Source organism: Eucyclogobius newberryi, unplaced genomic scaffold, assembly GCF_026437365.1.
Source record: "Eucyclogobius newberryi isolate DKJ021-1_F unplaced genomic scaffold, fEucNew1.0.hap1 SCAF_8, whole genome shotgun sequence".
NCBI classification, from domain to species: domain Eukaryota; kingdom Metazoa; phylum Chordata; class Actinopteri; order Gobiiformes; family Gobiidae; genus Eucyclogobius; species Eucyclogobius newberryi.
Window position 1 is genome coordinate 19,757,282 of NW_027316500.1, and position 21,361 is coordinate 19,778,642.

At 41.7% G+C, this 21,361-nt stretch overlaps 1 protein-coding gene across 1 annotated transcript; it reads left to right on the plus strand.

Moving 5' to 3' along the window:
• The first annotated feature begins 8,562 nt into the window (after window positions 1-8,562).
• LOC140351508 (solute carrier family 2, facilitated glucose transporter member 9-like) lies at window positions 8,563-21,093 on the plus strand. The gene is made up of 12 exons (XM_072437359.1): window positions 8,563-8,745; window positions 12,158-12,256; window positions 13,345-13,505; window positions 14,050-14,174; window positions 14,411-14,556; window positions 14,722-14,854; window positions 19,790-19,977; window positions 20,066-20,176; window positions 20,287-20,388; window positions 20,472-20,547; window positions 20,625-20,752; window positions 20,830-21,093. The coding sequence occupies exons 1-12, from the start codon at window positions 8,701-8,703 to the stop codon at window positions 21,082-21,084; spliced, it is 1,569 nt and encodes a 522-aa protein (XP_072293460.1). The 5' UTR covers window positions 8,563-8,700; the 3' UTR covers window positions 21,085-21,093.
• Window positions 21,094-21,361: the final 268 nt, after the last annotated feature.

The following is a 21,361-nucleotide window of genomic DNA, read 5'->3' on the forward strand; positions in this document are numbered from 1 at the left end:
TCTCCCTCTCTGTGATGCTGCTGCTCCAGCAGGCCACACCATACAGGAGGGCTGATGCCACCACAGAGTCGTAGAAGGTCTTCAGGAGTGGCCCTGTCACTCCAAAAGACCTGAGTCTCCTCAGGAGGTAGAGCCGACTCTGGCTCTTCCTGTACAGTGCGTCTGTGTTATGAGTCCAGTCCAGTTTGTGGTTCAGATGAACACCCAGGTACTTGTATGAGTCCACTCTCTCAATGTCCCGTCCCTGGATGTTCACTGGTGAGGGGGCAGTGGGGTGGCGTCTGCGGAAATCCACCACCATCTCCTTGGTCTTCCCCGCGTTGATGAGGAGGTGGTTCCGCTGACACCAGTCCACAAAGTCCTGCGCCAGTCCTCTGTATTCCGCGTCATCGTCGTCCGTGATGAGTCCGATGATGGCAGAGTCGTCAGAGAACTTCTGCAGGACACAGCTGTCCGTGTCATGTCTGAAGTCTGCAGTGTAAAGGGTGAAGAGAAAGGGCGCGAGGACAGTGCCCTGGGGCGCCCCCACACTGCAGGTCCGAGTGTCAGACACACAGTCCCGTGCTCTCACAAACTGGGGTCGGTCTGTGAGGTAGTCCAGGATCCACTCTGCCAGGTCATACTCCACACCAGCCGTCTCTAGCTTGTCCCTCAGGAGCAGCGGCTGGATGGTGTTGAAGGCGCTGGAAAGATCGAAGAACAGAATCCTCACAGAGCTGCCAGGCTTTTCCAGGTGAGAGAGAGAGCGGTGCAGCAGGGAGATGATGGCGTCCTCCACTCTGATGCCAGACCGATATGCAAACTGCAGCGGGTCCATGGCTGAGCTCACGGTGGAGCGGAGGTGGTCCAGGACTAGCCGCTCCAGTGTCTTCATCAGGTGGGACGTGAGAGCCACTGGCCTGAAGCTGTTGAGGTCTTTGGGGCGCGGTGTCTTAGGCACAGGTACCAGACAGGAGGTCTTCCAGACCTGTGGTACCACCCTCAGCTTCAGGCTCATGTTGAAGACATGCTCCATTACTCCACACAGTTCATCTGCGCAGGACTTAAGGAGCCTGGGGCTGATGCCATCAGGTCCTGCTGCCTTCCTCACTTTAATCCTCTTCAGCTCACTCCTCACCTGTGCTGCTGTGACAGTCAGTGGTTGGCAGGGGGACCGTGTGCTGGGGGGATGGGTGAGTCCAGGCGAAGTGGGGAGGGAGCATGCAGCTGTGCAGGGGGAGGGGCGGGTGACCAATCAAACCTCAAGAAGTGAGCATTTAAATCATTCACCCACTGTAGATCCCCCTCTGTCTGGGCAGGGGGGATTTTGAAGCCCGAGATGGTTTTCAGGCTCCTCCACACTCCCTGAATGTTCTTTTGCTGCAGCTGCTCCTCCATCCTCCTCTTGTAGCCGGCCTCAGCCTGCCTGATCTTCCTCCTCAGCTCCTTCTGCACAGTCCTCAGCTCCTCCTTGTTCCCTGACCTGAAGGCTCTCTTCTTCTCCTTCAGCAGAGGCTTCAGTTCACGGGTAATCCATGGCTTGTTGTTTGGAAAACACCGCACGGATGGATGATGTATGGATGATGTATGGACGATGTATGGATGATGTATGGATGATTTATGGATGATGTGTGGACAATGTATGGATGATGTATGGATGATGTATGGATGATGTATGGACGATGTATGGATGATGTATGGATGATGTATGGACGATGTATGGATGATGTATGGATGATGTATGGACCATGTATGGACCATGTATGGATGATGTATGGATGATGTATGGACGATGTATGGACGATGTATGGACGATGTATGGATGATGTATGGATGTTGTATGGACGATGTATGGATGATGTATGGATGATGTGTGGATGATGTATGGATGATGTATGGACGATGTATGGATGATGTATGGATGATGTGTGGATGATGTATGGATGATAAATGATGTATGGATGATGAATGGATGATGTATGGATGATGTATGGATGATGCGTGTGCGTAAAACATATCATGCCAAACACGATCCGGGCGTCAGGAGGAGTGGAAGCGCAGACGGATGTTTTGTGTTCTGTGTGTTTTACTGAGTTTGTCCAAGGGATCACAAAAGGTTAGAATCCGGGCATAAAACTTAAGTGCACACAATGAGCACGTGAGAATAGTGGACAATCAACTTAGAGGAGCAGAGAACGTGTGACTATAACAGCGAGGCCGCTCCTCCTGTCTGCGGGCGGCTGTGGCAGGAGCACGGCTGCTGTTTAAGCCCATGATGCACTACAGCTGCATCATGGAGAAAGTAAAGAGTTTATCCAACAGTTTGTGGATGATGCGTAACAGGAAAGGTGCTGCTAAACGCAGTGTCTTGTCTTGTAATCAACACACACGTAAGACATCGTTTTAAAGGCCAGGAAACACTTTAACATCTATGTAGTTCTAAACTGTCAACACATCCAAGCCCGTTCTTGTGCGTCCTGACCGTGGGGCTGAAAGTGAACTGACCACGTCACTTTGAATCGGCGCCTAAACTACGACTTTTTTAATCAATTACTTTTTTCGCATTAATTAATGCCTTTTGCCTCATTAATTAATGACTTTATTCTCGTAGTGCATGGTTGGCCCTTATACTCCGTCATAACTACAGACCAATCAAAACTTGTGTGTAAATAAAGATACAGTCCAGTGACATTGTCAAGAGAGAGAAAAAAAAGAGAGAAAGAAGAAGAGAAAAAAAAAGAAAAAAAAGAAAGAGAAAAAATAATAATAATAATAAAAATTGTGTGTGTAACAATGTGTATTGTTTGAGATTACCGTTTTTAGAATAATGCATCCAAATGAAAATAAAGTACAAGGTTAGAGCACACCTGATCCATAATGTGAGTCCCATTTCGACCAGTTTATGTCGAATTTGTCCAGTTCCAAGTTCAGTCCATATGTGATTTTTTCCATTTTCCGTATGTCCATTATGATTTCGGTCCAGTCCTTTATTGTTGGTGCAGTTTGTGTCATCCATTTTTTTGTGATGGCCTTTTTCCCGGCTGCCAAAAGTATCCTCCAGAAATATCTGTTCCCAATGTCCATGGCAGGGGTTCTGAGACCCAAATACATGGATCTAAAGTCTGATGGGATCGTAGTGTCAAAGATTGTCTGTTATGCCTTATTAGTTTCTGTCCAATAAGTTTGTACAACAGGGCAGTCCCAAAATAAATGATGATGATGTGCCTCCTGTGAGTAATGAGAGCTTTGATAAGGTGTTCTAAAGAAACGGGTCACATTCTTCCAACCAAACTCCCTCCAGATATGAGATCTTGTGGTTCTCCATTGTGAAATACAGACACTTTCCCACTCCTCGTCAGTCAGATCAAAATGACCCTCTTTTTCCCATTTGATTTCAATGTATTTGGTAGATTGGTTGTCCAGGTTGTTAATGCATTTATATACTTTAGCTATTATTCCCCTTGAGAGTTCTGATTTGTATGCCTTGATAAAGAGTTCAGTCAGGGGGTTATAATTATCATTGTTTTGTTTTATTTCTTGGCTGTAATAACTTCTTATTTGTAGATAGCTATAAAAGTCTTGCTTCCAAGCCAAAGGTGTTTTTCAGTATGTCAAAGCTTTTAATCTGGTTGTCTTTCACAATCTGGTAAAACACTCGGATGCCTTTTGTTATCCAGGTCTTAAATCTCAAGTCTGTGTCATTTGGCTTGAAACCTTGGTCATAAGCCAACCAGCCCAAAACTTTAATATCTTTGTTTAATTTATATGTTTTGAGTAGCTTTTTCCAGGTCATAAGCACAGTACAGCAGTGCTCTGATTTGAGCTGAAATATAATAGTTTTTCAGACAGGGTAGGCCCCAACCCCCTTTTTCTTTTGCTAATTGTAGAGTCCTAAATCGGATACGGTGTTTTTTTTACCCTGGTATATAAATCTTGAGATTGTTTTATTCCATTCATTGAACAGCTTGTCGGGGACGGAAATTGGAAGAGTCTGGAATAAATAGGTAAATCTGGGCAGGACATTCATTTTTATAGATTACATTTTTTGACTTAGTCTTAAGTGTGGGATAAGATTCCATTTTTCAAGGTCATTCTTTATGGAGGAAAAGAGGGGGATATAGTTCTCCTCCAAAATTAATGTCAAGTTTTTATGGAGAACCCCTCCTAGATATTTGAGGGAGTCCGTTTGCCATTTGAAAGGGTAGGTCTTTCTAAATGTTGAAGGGGGTTGCCAGTATGATAGGATTTCAGTTTTTTCTATGTTCAGCTTGTAACCGGACATTGGGCCAATTTTGTCAAGAAAGTGCATGACTTCAGGTATTGATTTATCTGGCTTGGTCAGATACAGCAAGACATCATTTGCGTAACAGGCGATTTTATGTTCCGTTCCATAAATTGTAACGCCATAGATGTTTCCGATTGTCTGATGTATTGGGCCAGTGGTTCCAGGTACAGGGCAAACAAAAGGGGGGACCACGCGCAACCCTGCCTCACCCCTCTTTCCAAGGTCAAAGGGTCAGTCAAGTGGCCGTTGACTTTGATTCTTGAGGTTGGACTCGTCGTAAAGGGCCCCAATATTTTTTATTAGTAGATCATCTATTTGGAATTTGCGCAACAACTCAAACAAATAGGGCCAGCTAACTGAGTCAAAGGCTTTCTCAGCATCCAAACTTATTATCACTGCCTTGTTTTGTTGTGTTTGTATGTGGTTCATTATGTGTAAAGTTCGTCTTATGTTGTCTTGTGTTTGTCTTTTGTTTATGAATCCTGTCTGGTCATTATGAATTCATTTTGGGAGTACTTGTTCCATTCTTTTGGACATGATTGAGGTATATAAACGATAGTCTACATTCAAGATTGAGCTTGGTCTATATGAGGCAGGGTCCAGTCGGTCCTTCCCCTCTTTAGGTATTAAGGATATGATCGCTTCATTCCAGCCCGGCGGGATCTGGGCTTTTTTAAGAGCCCAGTTAAAAGTTGATAATAGCAGAGGGGTATCTTTTAGCGCTTTGTACCATTCTGAGGTGAACCCATCACTCCCTGGGGATTTATTGTTTTTCAGTCTTTTAATTGCCTTTTCTATTTCAATAACTGTTATTTCAGCACCTGATTTATTGTTTGGCTCTCCCGTCATAGCTGGTAAGTTGAATGTGTCTAGCAGAGATTGTATTTTGTCTTCATTGTTTTGTGGTATTTTAGCAAAACGTTTTTTGTAGAAGGTTTCAAACGTTGATTGTATTTTATCTTGTTTAGTTAAGATCTCATTGTTCTGGTCTCGTATTTTGAAGATCATTCTCTCTGCCTGTTGTTTTCTAAGCTTCCATGATAATAGTTTAGAGAATTTTGAACCGCTTTCATAATATCTTTGTCTAGTGAACAGCATTTTAAAAATTATTTCTTGTGAGGCAAATTCATTAATTTCCTCTCTTATTTTTTTAATTTCCTGTAAGGTTTGAACAACTTTGTGAACCCGTGAGTTCTTGTTTACTGCGTGTTTAGTTTCCAAACCTTTTAATTTGTTCTGTAATTCATTTCGTTTTTCTTGCTTTTGTTTTTTTTTAGCTGAGGCAAAGGCAAATGCTTTGTCCCTCAGAACAGCCTTTGCGCGTCCCAAATGATGGGTGGGGAAACTTCGCCGTTATCGTTTTCCTCTACATAAGTCCCAATGTGCAATTTTTTTTTTAAACTTTGGATCATTGAATAGACTTGTATTGAGTCTCCAGAGTGTGGTTTTTCCGTTTCTGGTCCAGCTCTATTGTGATGTAGATAGAGGCATGATCACTTAAATCTATTGTTCCAATGTCCGTCTCAGTGATTTTTGATCTGTCTTTGTTAAAAATGAAGAAATAGTCTATTCTAGTGTATTTCTTATGTGGGTTAGAGAAGTGTGTGTATTGCCGTACGTTAGGGTTCATCTCTCTCCAGATGTAAATTAGCCCAATGTTGTTTATTAATTTACGAAACGTATTATTGAACGTGTATGTTCCAGTCGCCGCCACAGATAAGGGTTCCCTCAGAATGGTTCACAATAAGGTCCATAACTTTAGTGCAGAAGGTGAGATCGCTTCCAGGTGGAGCATAAACATTTATCAGTGTAAACATAGCTCCATTTATTGTTCCCTTTACCAACACAAATCGACCATCTTTATCTTTATGTTCAAAAGTCTGTTCAAAAGCTATCTTACTTGAGATCCTTATAGCCACGCCCCGTTTATGTTTGCCCCTGTATGAGGAGTAATAAAGCTTATTGTTGTCGACCAGCTCTAGATAGTTTTTGGTGTTCTGGGTCATTTAGGTGAGTTTCTTGTAGGTACACAATGTCTATTTTTTCTTTTCTCATCTTTGTCATTATTTCTGTCCGTTTAACTGGGCTCAGTATGCCGTTTACATTAAAGGATGCTATTCTTACTTTTTCTAATGTCAATTTATTGGCCAAATTAAAATTATTCTTTCTACTCTGCTCTTGTTACAATGTTCTCCGGTTATCCCAAGTACTTATTTCATGTGTTTGTTTTGCTGCAATATCATGCTTAACGTATGTTTGAACAACTTTGTGAACCCGTGTGAATGTTTGTCCCTCGTGTTACAGAAAGCGCAGCATGGAGATCAGTTTACACGGACCGCCTGTCACTGCTCACACATAGAAGCACACGAGGCACAGAGGAGTGCAGCTACAAGACCCTCAGAACATGGATCTGCCTGCACCAGACACCCCCCACTCCCCTCAAAAGTCTCCCCAGAAGTCTTCTTTGAAGCTCACCTCAGAGGCACCGCTAGAATCCTCTTCGACTAATATCGGCAGTTCTACAGTGGCAGAGGAACTAGAAGACCTGCAGCCACCCGAGGTCAGCATTGATCTTTAAATGTGTATCTCTGGCCTTCTTTTGTCCTCCATACTTTTCTTTTATTACTTGCCTGTGATGGCTGGTTTCCAGAGATGTTGTTAAACAGTTCCAATCACAGTTTCATTTTATTTATTTTCTATTGTGGCTCACCGAACAGAAGACTCGATTCCTTGTCCAAATTCATCAGTGTGACATGGTCTTGTATAAGACTTGTCATTTCTTGGTTCAAGTCATACTGGTGTTATGGGCGGCGTGCTTTTGTGGATAACTGAATTTTAATCAAGATCATAGAAACATCAGTGATCAACTTGGGCCTTTTGCCAGTGCTCTATCCGTAATAGTATAGGATTTGGTTGGTTCAGAGTTTAGAGCTTGAAGAAGTTTTACACTTTTTTTTGGTACTCAATAGCAATGATTAAAAGTCTTGATTGTTTATTTACAGAAAATTAAAAATAATTGCAATTTTAATTTATTTTTATTTAGCCATTTAACTTCATATCAGTCGGACACTAACTTCCTATCAGTCCAATATGAAGTCGGACTGAGACTTTTTGTCTCAGTGGCATTAATGTTGAAAGAAACATTGTCCAATCTGTCATTGCTGTCCGGAACAGGCCAGAATGTTCCTATCTATGATAGTGCACACTTGTCCAAAGCAAGTCAGGGACAGAAAGAGGAAGAGATACTACATACTGTATGTTACTATCTATGCTGTAATTAGTGGCAAGAAATTAAAACAAAACATGTCATTTAAATGTCTCATAAACTGTAAATAATTTTATGTTACACGGTAGCTTCTATTACCTGGTTCGACAGCTGTCATGTGCTCTGAATTGGGCCCCAGTTGAATGAACCGCTGGGTTCTGCTCTGTTCATTACACTTGCTTTAATCTTATGACTGAGGCAGCATCATGAATGCCTGCTCTGTTCACTCAATAAATCCTGAGCTGGGCACCACCTCCTACGGCAGTTCCACATGGCTCTCTGCTGATAGATGTGCCCAACAAATCTGTGTTTCCTTCGTCCTAATTTGCTGATGTCAGAGACTTGGTTTGAAATGGTATTTAATGACAATGACAATCATGATGGATGTTTTTCAGGGCATAGAACACAGCAGAAGCAGAATGTGGGAGTCTAACCAAAATGTTATATCATGGGACATGATTCAATTGGCTTATATTTTTTTTAATTAACGAAAGCATAAAAAGAAACTTAAGTTTCTTTAATATCTTTAGTTAATGATAACTGTTAATGTCTACAGAAGAAATTGGAACTCTCCAATGTGCACACCTTCCACACCACTATGCGCCTCTCTCTGCCACATAATCTGTGGTTCACTCAGAGCAGGGCTTTCCTAACTGCAGCCACACCAGTTTCACAGCAGCAGGGGCACATGATCATGATATATGTAACAGCGTTGAATGATAAATTATAGATGAAAGAAAACAGGAAAAGAGGTGCGGGAATGAAGTGTATGGTGACAACATGGGATCGTGACACTACCATACCATGTGTCCATCATGGTCCTGTTTGACCAGCTACATGTATTGTCTCATATCTTATTGAGGATAGGGTACATGGGTGAGTTGTATTTGTTTTAGTTTTTGACGTTCTTTGGTCCCTGTCCCTTGTTAGTTCCCCACGCCTTGCCTTCTTTGTAAATTGACTTAGGTCTAATTGCTTGCAGCAGCTTTCTCCCTGTGTCACGCTGGCCCCATCATGTGATGAACTGTGAGCGTGTAGTGGTGCTACTGTTCTGTGCAGAGCTGCGCACATGGACCAGTGCCTGCCTGCTACACTACCACTGTCTGCCTGTGACACTCTCTCAAGCTCTTCTTCTTTACTTTGGAAATACTGGAAACTTGTGGACGTGTAAATGGCTGAGGAGTTACTGATCCCCCCGTCAGGAAAAATCACTTCGGTAAGTTTGGACTGAGAGGCTCCCTGTTCCATTTATTTATACAGGGGACACCTATTGAGAGTAACTCTCTTTTTCGTGAGTATCCTATCAAATAAATGCAAACATTTTAAAAATGATTTTTACATTTAAAAATGACAATAAAACATTCAATAAAACAATCAATAGAATGTACAAATATATAAAAATACATACAATATGGAATAAAATCATGCAAATAGTAATAGTAATAGTATAACAGATCGTCCTAAACCAGTGCTCTGAATTAATAAAAGGCAAAAAATAACTTCATCTATATAGTCTCAGTGGTTTGTTCCAAATAAAACTGTCCTGAGATCTCAGGCAAAAAGCCAATGAGAGCTTTATAAATAAACAAAAGGCAGGTCTATTCTCTTCTTGCATCCAATGATGGCCATTCTACTTTAGAATATAATTCACAGTGATGAGTTCTGTATCCTTCTCCTGTGATGAACCTTTGAGCTGAACCTCAGAGCTGAACCTCAGAGCTGAACCTCAGAGCTGAACCTCAGAGCTGAACCTCAGAGCTGAACCTCAGAGCTGAACCTCAGAGCTGAACCTCAGAGCTGAACCTCAGAGCTGAATGATAAACTAAGTTCAGAGGTTTTAACACTGTTGCTGTAGAATACATAAATATAATATCATAATCTAGAACTGAGAGAAATCTAGCCTGGATTAACTGTTTTCTACAATTCAGAGGAAAACATTTTATTTGTATAAAAGAATGAAAACCTGGCTTTAAGATTATTTATCAGCTCTTTTAACATCAACCCATAAGTATTTGTAGTAGGGTTCAATCACATTACCATCAAGCGTAAGAATATATATTTTTAGTTACTAGAGCCGTTTAGACAACATCTTATATTTTGTTTTGTTTTTTATTTGAAATTAACATAGTTTTGTTGAATGGCATGGAAATCCACTTGAATATTTTGTAATCACTTTTGCATCAGAAGGTTCCCCAGCATATAGAATCGCATCATCTGCATACGAGTGGATGCTACTGTGTTTTAGATTATGGCCGATTCAGTTTATATAATTTGTAAATTGAAGTGGTCCACTGGTAGCTATTTAAAAGAAACCAGGCACCTGGTCACGTATTAGCAACTCTAAGAGTTTTGTTAGGCAGGATAGCTTAAAGATTGGACGGGGGGGAAATTTAATCATTTTTCTGGCCTCCTTTATGCAAAGGGAGAACAAAAGCAGTTTTCCATAGTAAGCGACAATCTCTTGAATTATGGGATTAAAAACATAAATTAAACTGTTTATTATTGGAGCTAACAACAATGACAACCCCGGGTTGAGGGTGTCAGCTCCAGTGGACTTTTTTTTGTTTATCTAGAGAGCAACACATTTAATATTTGATCATTGACCCTATTCTCATTCTCATTAAAGTGCAGCTTTTGTAAGACTAATTTCATTTGGTAAAGAAGGGGCCGACTTTGAGAATAATACAAATGTATTTATAGCATTTGTGACTAAACTGCTGCCAATCTGCTGCTGATTTGGTTTTCTTGGCTTCTGCCCAGACTTTGTCATTTTCTTGAGATAATGTCTGGACAAAACCAGAGATTATGCATATTTTTGACCCTAACTCTTTTAAGAGGAGCATGTTCATCAACAATATCATTAAATGTCTTAATGAGGAAGTCAGGACCTTTTAACAGTTATACTTGATTTGCATTTCATTCTTTTTGAGTTCCGCACACACCCAATAGGACAGTGGTCACTAAAATCAAGAGCAAAGACACAACTAAATTGGTAATTCATCTCTGCTGTTTAATATAATGTCCTGTAATGTTGCTTTAAGTGGCTCTTTAGCATCATGCCGTGTGGGAACAGTGATAATTTGTGTGAGGTTGTGTGAGATTACAATTGCTTTTTAGATTTTCAGAAGTTTTGGACAACCAATTGATATTTATGTCACCTGAAACACATAACTCAGAATGATCAAAAGTGGAGAGAAAGGTAAAGAAGTCCCATAGCTCACCTATAGGTGCAGCCGGAGGATGATAAAACCCTATACCGAGACTTAAAGAGAATTTAAAGATACACTAAAACAAGATGTTATTAATATTGCTACTCCTCCTCCTTTTCTGGCGCGGAATATATTATAATTGTCCAAAGATATAAATATGTTTTTGTAATATGTCTTTTATATGTCCCATATAAAAGAAAAACTGTCTGGACAGTTTGACATCACCCAAAAAATAGGAGTTCACTGAGAAAATGCCTCATATACGATGGACACTGGAATTATAAACTTATGTGGCATATAAACTTATCCAATGGTGATAGACTTCTCTGTAAAAAAAAATCCACATGAAATTGGAAAGCACAATAGAAATGTGAATAAATGTCACTTTTGTAAGCAATCTGATTCCATGGGTAAATAAGAAGTTAATATCTGCTACAAAATTACTTTTGTTACCCCCTTACTGTGTTTGTGATTATACTCTTACTGTTAAAATTCTGTCCCTTGTCATAAAAATCAATGCTCTATCACAATAAATGTATTAGCGCTCCATGTTTATTTCTGGCTATTGGCTCCGGTGTTTGTCAAAGTGAGGTAAGGGTAGAAATATAGTTTTATTAGTGTGACTTTTGTTGTGTATTGTTGGGCGTCTCTTGTGTAAATGTCAGTGTGTAGTTTATAAAAAAGAATTGGACAAGACTTAATTCATTAAAGATGATCAAATCCGTGTGCTGGGATTCAGCTGATCACTCAAGACAGGCACGAGTTATGCTGGCAAGCAACTATGTTGGCAGGGTTTATGTGAGGCGAACATGTAGCTTCTACTTCACCAGTCACATCCTGGAGGCGAGAGGCTTGGTTCTACCACAATATACTCAGACTTCCATATTGCTATATGCCGAGTCAGTCAATCAGATATAATCTTATACCTAATCACTGCTTGTCATGGAAGAACTTCCTCATTCCTTCTGGACTCTCTCAGCTGCTCTGTCAGGGGGCAGTCTAGTCCTGGTCTCTGAATAGAGCATCTTAAATGCATGTAGTCACAGATTATGTGTGTATGTGCATACAATTCAGACAATTCTGAAGCCACTATTAAGATCATTTGGTTGTCCTCGTACAATTTGTATTTGCACACCACTTTTATTTATAAGAAACACAAGTAACCACGGAAATGCGTTTTTTGTATTATTAGTTACTTAATAACAAAAATATCTTATGTGAGTAGCAAAAGGTGTAGTGGTAGCACTAAGGGAGTTTCACATATTAGTAGACTAAAGTGGTCAAAGAAAAATCCAACTTTTTGTATTTGCACATCCACTGACTGTATTCTAAGAGGCTTGATCAGCATATATCCGCATGTATAATACATTATCCCTCCATACACATGTGAGTGCTTCCATGTTCTTTTGTTGTGTGCAGCACCTCACCTTCTCGCTGCTGGCTGTGGCCTTCCTCACCTCCTTCGGGAGCTCCATGCTCTATGGCTACAATTTGGCTGTTGTTAACTCACCTGCCCTGGTAAGTCATATAATGTTCTTTTTTCCCAATGTGTTTTACTTGTTTTCCTCAACCAAAGTTTTGCTCAGCCAAAGTATGTGCAAGCAACACTGAGATGTCTCACTCTGCTGCCTATTCCAGGAGTGTGGGTGGCTTCCCCTCAAAGCTAAAGACAATAAGACCATTTTCACTTCAATTTGGTTTAGAAAGTTCTCAGACCAGGTTATTGCCATTGTAACAGAGAGATACATTAGCCAACTAGCTAGAAAAGAGTTGATATGAATTCTGCCACCAATGATAGTTTTCTGGTGAAACAGAGTCTCATCACGTTATTCAAGATTCATGACACAATCTCAGGCAGTCAAAATGTTTTATGGTGCCATAAAATGATTTCTAAGTCATTTGTCAATATAATAATGTGTCATTACAATCAGTGTTCTGCAGTGTGAATGAAAAACTGTGACCTGGGACAGACATATTTGATCACAGAGACAGCTTTTTGTTTATGTAGTCCTAAATAATGTACCAGGGCACAGTTTGTGGCCACGTCACATGCCACATGAGAGCATGCATACAGATTGGATTAGACAGTTGAAAATGTCAGTGGATCCCATGATACTCCGGACGCAGATTTCCTTCTAATCACTCAGGAATGGTGTGTAGTTGTGTTAAACGAGCTGCATGCCTTTCACAATCACTGCTGGCACAAGTACTGCTGCTCCTCATCAGGAGGCCACCCTAATAAAGCAGCTGCACCTCAGAAGGTCGGAGATTTTCTCAATAGTGTCCTCAGAGTAATGTCCTGACCTCAGGTGTGACTGGTGTGCATAATGCAACACAGACACACGCTCCTAATGCATTTGGCTTGAATGCCTTGATGGTTTGAAATGAATGAATTAATCATGGCATAGATAGGATGTGATTAACCGTTTTACAAAAGCAGTGAAGGAAAACAATATAAAACTGTTTGTGTGACTCCAGCAAACATTGGCGAGATCCATTATCCACATGTAAAATATGTTGAATTTGCATTAGGTGCTGACAGTTTTTGTTTTATTCTAAGATTGCACATAGCTAAATAGCAATCCTGTGACTGCCCTCTGTCCCAGTACATAAAGGACTTCTACAACCGGACAGTGGTGGCTCGTAATGGGACAGGCCTGAACGAGGAGGCCCTGACCCTCATGTACTCTCTGACTGTGTCTGTGTTCGCCATCGGAGGGCTGCTGGGCTCGCTCATCGTGGGAATGTTGGTCACACGCTTCGGGAGGTAACTGCAGATCTTTGAAAGAAAAATCCTGAGTCCAGATATGTATCTCTGTAATAATATACAATAAAGATGTGAGAAAATATTGCAATGTAACATCATAATAATAGTTATTGTTGTGTCAAAATATTCCACGTTTGTTCCAATACTGACCGTTTTTATTGCTTAAAAGTACCTTGAGAACCATGCATTATTTCTTACACAGATTAGACCTTTAACTTGGGCTCACTATGAATTAATGACGAAGAAATATAGCATATTATATTGAATTTATTCAGTTTTTGACAAAACACAAAATGTCATATAATCAGCCTGTAAAATGTTGTTTTATTCTCATTCTGACAACCCGACCTTTTTTCTTTTTCTTGAGAAAGTATGTTTGTGTAAAAAAAAAAGTTCATACGTGTACATATGCAATAAGTTATATACACATATTCATTTAAAAGCATCTGTGTAAGAGCCATGTATTTTTTAACATCATTCTTGGTCTGCTGCCTGTTTTCTTCCTCCTAAACATCATACTAACACATTTTCTATTGTTCTGCAGGAAGGGCACGATTGTGAAGACTACGGTGCTGGTTTTTATAGGTGGCACATTCATGGGCTTCAGTCGAACATGTGGCTCTCCAGAGATGGTGATCTTCGGCCGATTTGTCACAGGCGTCCACTCAGGTAGCTTACTATCGCTCACAAGCCATAGACACCTGTGACAGTGGGGTGAGACTATGAGATGGCAGAGATGATTGTTTTAACGATTTCATTCAATTCTTAAGTTTTCTTAATTCTTGATTTAGAGTACACATAGCCTGAGAACACAGGTCTGATTATCATCACTTATTATGCACTTACTTACTTCCTGTCTTACCCGTGTTTGTGTGTGTGTTTGTTTGTTTGTGTGTGTGAGGCAGGGATCTCTTTAAGTGTGGTTCCCATGTACCTTGGGGAGATAGCTCCTAAAAACCTGCGCGGCTTCCTAGGCCTGGTTCCCAGTATCTTCATTGGGACCGGAGTCTTCACGGCTCAGATCCTAGGACTGCATGAGCTGCTCGGAAAGGTCAGGTGACTTTGAATTAAACTAAGATCTTTAGGAATTATGTAATGACAAAGATTAACATTTAGTATGCTGTACAAGGGCCCCTGTGTGATCTGCCCTCCACTGGAGCATGCTGGTACTGACTGTGCCAGCTGTGGATTTGATGTTGATGCTTATGTGTTATAGGAAGAGCACTGGCCCCTCTTCTTGTCTGTGGTAGTAGTCCCCACATTTATTCAGCTGCTTCTGTTGCCATGGTTTCCAGAAAGCCCCCGCTATCTTCTGATTGAGAAGCACAATGTCCATGCTACCATCACAGGTGTGTATACCAGTCTAACACATAAGTACGAGCCTTCTTTTATCTTAAGTGGCAGTAGCTCAGTGAAGCAGGAGCGTGTTCGTCCACCTGCCCAAGGTGGTCGCCAATTCAACCTCACCTCACTTAACCTCACACTGGTGCATGGATATGTCTGTGTGAGCCAATACGTTTCTTGATGTAAATCAGAATTAGAAAAGATTTATTGTCATTGTCTATGAACAAAATTCATAAACTAGGAACTTGCTTTAGTAAGATAAGTAAGATGCATCAGTAATAATAACAAATATAGCCGCAAGCGGCAATGATCGGCCCTCGCCACGCCGCCGCCACGCCGCAAGAGGAGGAGCCGCAATTGTCCTTTTATTACGCCTACTGCTGAATCTGTGACGCTGTCACATCTTCTCCCCTTTGTTTTACCATCAAAAAGCTATTTTATTTTGAATTCTTGGCTTTGCCGCACAGACACCGTGACTCTTTGAATAAAAATATGAATAACTTTTGACGGTTCACCCCTGAAGATGAGTCTCACCAAATTTCCGGTTAATATGTCTAACGCCCTAAGAGGAGTTCGTGAAAGTCCAAAGTGTAAACATGTTCTGGCGATTTCCCCATTGGAATAACATGGAAGGTTTCGGTCATCGTTACGGCAAAGCCATAACAATTATGACATGGGTCTCATTAACTTTTTTGATGGGGATGCCAAAATTGAGTTGTGTGTCAAATTTCATATAATTTCGCAAAACTAAATATTTAACCTCCATATAAAATCTGTAGGGGGCGCTGTGGCTCCAAATTAATTTATTTCACTTCAAGTAGGTTTAGGGCAAAGAGTTTAACAACTGATTCTAATTTGACGCAATTCGGACTTTATCTGCGCAAACGGCAGAAATGTTAAATTTGGGAGATTTCTGAAATTCTTGCTACAGTTTGCGGCTTCGCCGCACAGAGACCGTGAGAGGTATCAATGTAATTTGGATAACTTTTGATGTCCCACTCCTCAGTAGCATTTTCACCAAATTTCAGCTTTTTTGGGCCACCGCCCTGAGAGGAGTTCGTAAAAGTACGACGTTTGGAAAAACTCCGAAGTCATGTTTAGCCATTTTTGAAGCAATATGGCCGACATTTGGTTGGGCGGACGGTGTTGCCGTAATAATATTTTTTACTTCTTTTGTCACCATCTACCTCTGCGCCAAATTTCATGATTCTACGATCAGATTTTTTTTGGGTCATTTCCCATCTCTCAATGCATTTTTGGTACATTTGGGGGCGCTGACGCGCCAATTTTTTTAATTTTAGAAAAAGGAAATAGCCAGAATGTAGAGAGGCACGATTTTTAGAGGTGTGCTAATTTTTGTGACTTTTCGTCAATGTTCACTGGGTGAAAAATAGGGGGGTTGGTCCCGAGAAGAAAGAAAGAAGAAAGAAAGAATATTAAAGCCGCAAGCGGCATCCAACGGCCCTCGCGGGCCGCCGGCCTTCCGACTCTGCGCTTTCGACTTGATAAAGATGGCGCCCTTATTGTGTCTTGAATTAAAAAAGAACTTGACAGACGGCGACACATTGGACATGGCCAATCCAGTGCAAATGAACACAAGTGTCAGTCAAATTTGCTGCGCCGCCGCACAGAGACCGTAGCACTTAGAATATAAATATGGATAACTTTTGATGCCCCGTTTGTGTAGATGATTTTCCCCAAACATGAGTTTGATCGGACAATCGCCCTGGGAGGAGTTCATTAAAGTGTGAAGCATAAAAATGTGGTCATTTTAGAGATATCGCGGTTTTCCCATTTCTGACATATATTTGCGGGTCCGCCACACAGAGACTGTAGCACTTAGAATCAAAATATGGATACGTTTTGATGCCCCACTTGTGTAGATGATATTCTCCAAATATGAACTTGATCGGACAATCGCCCTAGGAGGAGTTCATTAAAGTGTGAAGCGTAAAAATGTGGTGATTTGAGCGATTCTGCGATTTTTCCATAAGGATAACATGGGATGTTTCTGTCATCGCTACGGTCACGCCGTACAAAATATGACTTTGGCTCTCATACTTTTATGATCAGGATGGCAAATTAGAATTTTGTTCAAAATATCATGTCATTTGGAAAAAACTATATTGTTTATAGGCCACTCTGAAGGCCAAATAGTCAGAATTCTGGGAAACGTTTACGGCTCCGTCGCACAGAGACCGTAAATGTTATCCTTAAAATTTGGATAACTTTAGATGCCCCACTTGTCTAGAGGACGTACACCGATTTTGAGGTTGGTGGGCAAAACGCACTAGGAGGAGTTCGTTAAAGTGTAAAACATAAAAATGTGGTAATTTGAGAGATTTTGCGGTTTTCCCATAGGGATAACATGGGAGGTTTCTGTCATCGCTACGACTACGCCGTAAAAATTTAGGCATTTTTGTGATTGGCTTTTGTGATCGGGACGGCAAAATAGAATTTTGGGTAAAGTTTAGACAATTTTGGTAAAACTAATTTTTGACCTTCAATGTTAATTTAAAGGTCACTCTGTAGGGGGCGCTATCGCGGCCATTTCAATTTTGTCAGCCTAAACTGGTCCAAACTAGAAAGTTTAACAACTGATTCAAATTTGGTCCTAATCGGACTGGTTTTGATCAAAAGGGAGCAATTTTTAGATCTGCAATATTCCAAAATAAGTTGTCCAACTTTGCGGCCGCGCCGCACACAGACCGTAAAAGGTATCTCAAAAAATTGAATAACTTTAGATGCCCCACTTGTCCAGAGGACGTACGCCAATTTTGAAGTCGGTGGGCAAAACGCCCTAGGAGGAGTTCGTCAAAGTTTGACGTGAACAAAATGGCTAACACAGCTTGTTTTCATTTTCAAAGGAAGATGGCGGGCATAGGGTAAGTCTGGAGGCGTGGTCACAGTAATATTTTTTTTTGTCCTCAAGAGAGGAATGCGTGTCCCGAATTTCGTAGCTCTACGACAAAGTTGACCTCGGGGCGTCTCCCATAGGCGCAATGTATTTTGACTTTTGTCGGTGGCGCTGTCGCGCCATTTTTTAACGAAAAAAAAAATGGCCCAGAAAAAATCTAATTTTTCGCCGATTCTGAATTTTGGGCAAAGTTTGGTGAGTTTTTGAGCATGTTCAGGGGGTCAAATTAGAGCTCAAAAAGCAGAAGAACAAGAAAAATAAAAATAAAAATAATAATATTTTTTAGCAAAAACAATATAGCCGTTTCCACTATAACAACAAATTATACATCGTTTGAAAGCTCTAAGCCTTCCCCATGCCGCCATGGGGTGGAATCATCATTACGAGCGCTTACGCGCTCGTCACTCCCTATTCCGTCGGGATGCCCCGCCCACTCCCCATAGACTTCCATTGATTTGAGCAGATACAAGCATGGCCCATGCCTGCGGCATGGATTCTCGCGTACGGGACGATGCCAGGAGGGTTTTTGGAGGAATGCAGCGCTTCGCGCTGCTGTTGTCAACAATTAGTGAATGGGCTACGCCCATTCACTAATTGTTGACTATTTCTGTCATAGCAGGAGTAAGTATGCATGATCCATGCCTTCGGCATGGGCTAGTTCACTGTACTTGCCAGGGGCGACGGGGTACCAAACATGCGGGCTGCGCCCGCATGTTTGGTCAGACAGTTGCAACGCTGCCGAAGGCAGCGTTGCAATAGGCCCTCCGCCCTGCTGGGGCTCGGGCCTAAATATTCCGATGCGAAAACAATGTTTCCCATTTTTCAAATATCATAAACTATACATTTTCGGAAAGCGCTCGCGCTTTCCTACCTCATGGTGTGGGTCCCTGGTCACTGACGGGTACTTTTGTTAATTTTGAGTGGGCTCCGCCCACTTTGTGTTTTTGGCCCTCTATACAGTAATAATGTTCAATTTTTGCATTACATGCTTATATGCACGGAACATGCAAGATATGGGGAACGTATTCGTGAGCTACTTAGCGCAAATGAGTGCTTTATATGGGGATGACGACCGCGAAGGTCGTCATCCCAATGTAAAGTGCTCGTTTAGTGCGCACTTTTGCACGGGCTTCGCCCGTTTACAACGGTAAAGTTCCATTTTCCTACTACTAATTAGTATGCACGGGGCGTGCGTGAGTGAAGGAGTGCGTCAGTGAGTGTTTGGAAGTGGGCGAGCGCTTCGCGCTCGATTTCGTGCGCACTATGTGCGCACTTTCGCAGCCGTGCTTTGCACGGCCTTACGAGATTAATAGGCCTCTCGCCAGCTTGTGGCGCTCGGGCCTAATAAATAAATAATGATAAAATAAGGACATGTAAAAATATATGTAAGAATAAAATTGCCTTAAATACAAAATATACACAAAATCAGAACAACTGTGCAAACTAGTAGTGCAAGTGGATGAATTGTAGTAATAAAGTAAAGTGCTTTCTACTAACATGGAAGACCTGAACATTTACCATGAAAGAGCAAGTTAACACTCTGATTTAAGAACAATTCACATGTCCTAGTCGCACTTTTGACATTTTATTCTAAACGTCTAAAATTCAACAAATTATGGTTTAAAAATGTTTTCTCATAATAGTTTTCAAATAGGGTGTTGGAGTACACTGTCATGCGACTTGTAGACAGTGATGTCACAGGGGTCACTTCTGGAATGCCCCAGGTACAAAAGCCCCCACAGCCAAAGGAGCAGCTGGCCAGCCATGTTTCAGTCACTGTCACTCACACGTTCAAACTGAGCCCCCTACTCACCCCATTATGTGCCCCTCAGATCTGAACACATTCAGAGCTTTTCACCTTGTGTTTTTTTTTTTTGAGAGGAAGACTTTGACCGAGGTCTTTTATTGCTCTTGAAAGACTGAGAGGCATAGCCATGGGCTGCCTTAACCTCACCAGTGAGCACCAGATGGGCAAGTTATTTTTTTTATTTTTATTTGTGACATCCTTCTTAATCATCTCCAGCTCTAAAATGGTACCGATCCAAGTGTAACATCCAGGCAGAGATTGAGGAGATGCAGGAGGAGCAGCGTTCTCTGTCATCCGTGAAGACACTGTCGGTGTGGGCCTTGCTGCAGGACCAGAGTGTGCGCTGGCAGGTGACCAGCGTGGTGGTCATCAACATTGGCATGCAGCTGTCCGGCATCGATGCGGTCAGTATGTCCACCATGAAAAATGAAAGCCATTGTATGTAGTCAGTAGAGAACTGGGATGAACTTTGATAATTGTATGTCGTTACAGATCTGGTTCTACACAAATGACATTTTTGAAAAGGCTGGTATACCTCCCCCAGAGATCCAGTACACCACAGCAGGCACCGGCGTCATTGAAATCATCACTGGACTCATTGGGGTTAGTCCGGTCGCCACACCAACAAGCACTTTTTGTGAACTGTGGAGCACTATATTACAGTATGTAGAAAAAAGTACTGTCCCTCTGTAATAAGCTCACACTGTGTTCAGTGCTTCACCATCGAGAAGCTGGGCAGGAGGCCTCTGATGATTGGCGGCTTCTCCATGATGGGCCTGTGCAGCGCTGGCATCACACTTGCACTTATTTTACAAGTAGGTGTGTGTGTGTGTGTGTGTGTGTGTGAGGTAGTCTCAGTTTACATGACTGTTGTTAAAATGATTTTTCCTTTCTCCAGACGAACCTGCCCGTCATGAGATATGTGAGTGTAGGCTGCGTAGTGGGCATCATCGCTGGCTTTTGTATTGGTCCAGGCAAGTATGTTTCTACTACAGATTTAGACAGATTTAGCAACATGGTCTGTCATTGCCCTTTTCCCTCTCTCTTACAGCTGGGGTGCCTTTCTTGATTACTGCTGAGCTGTTCAAACAGTCCCACAGACCTGCGGCTTACATAATAGGCGGCTCTCTGAACTGGTTGTCTAACTTCACTGTGGGCTTTGTCTTTCCCTTCATGCAGGTAAACTCACCCACAGCTCTGGTACACATGCCATTGTAACAGTGCACATGAGATCTGATGAATGTGTGTGTACTCAGATGTCAGTAGGAGCCTACTGTTACTTGGTTTTTGCTGCAGTCTGCGTGTCTGTGGCCGTTTATGTCTACATCATCATCCCTGAGACAAAGAACAAAACCTTCTTAGAGATCAGCCGTATGTTCTCCAAGAAAGAAGCGGTTCTGGAGACACAGGGCCTGGCACAGCTGGACCAGCTTAAACTGAGGAAGATGAATGGATATGGAGGTCTGGAGCACACCTCTCTGGAGCTGGACAGCTCTTCCTCTGCACCATAAGTCGGACTGCTTAATTATCTCCCCAACCTATTAACTTTACCTCTGGAGGGGTAAACTTTGATAGCAATTCCTGGTGTTCATACTCTCACCATTCTGCATCTCTTGTGAATCAATATTTCATATTTTTTAATAATCTGTTTGTCAAACCAATTTGATGAAAGTTTTAATATATAACTATATCATATCTATATATCTGTTATTATATATGGCCACACTCGCTTGCCAATGCCCTGTCTCATCAGCTCTCAGAAGATAACCAGAACAGGCCCTGGTTAGT

What these genes read in the sequence shown, in the direction of transcription:
- LOC140351508 (XM_072437359.1), top strand. Translation starts at nt 8,701, where the DNA reads ATGGCTGAGGAGTTACTGATCCCCCCGTCAGGAAAAATCACTTCG. An exon ending in TGTCACAGGCGTCCACTCAG is followed by an intron (nt 14,175 to 14,410) that starts GTAGCTTACTAT and finishes TGTGTGAGGCAG; the next exon opens with GGATCTCTTTAAGTGTGGTT. An exon ending in TCATCACTGGACTCATTGGG is followed by an intron (nt 20,177 to 20,286) that starts GTTAGTCCGGTC and finishes CACTGTGTTCAG; the next exon opens with TGCTTCACCATCGAGAAGCT.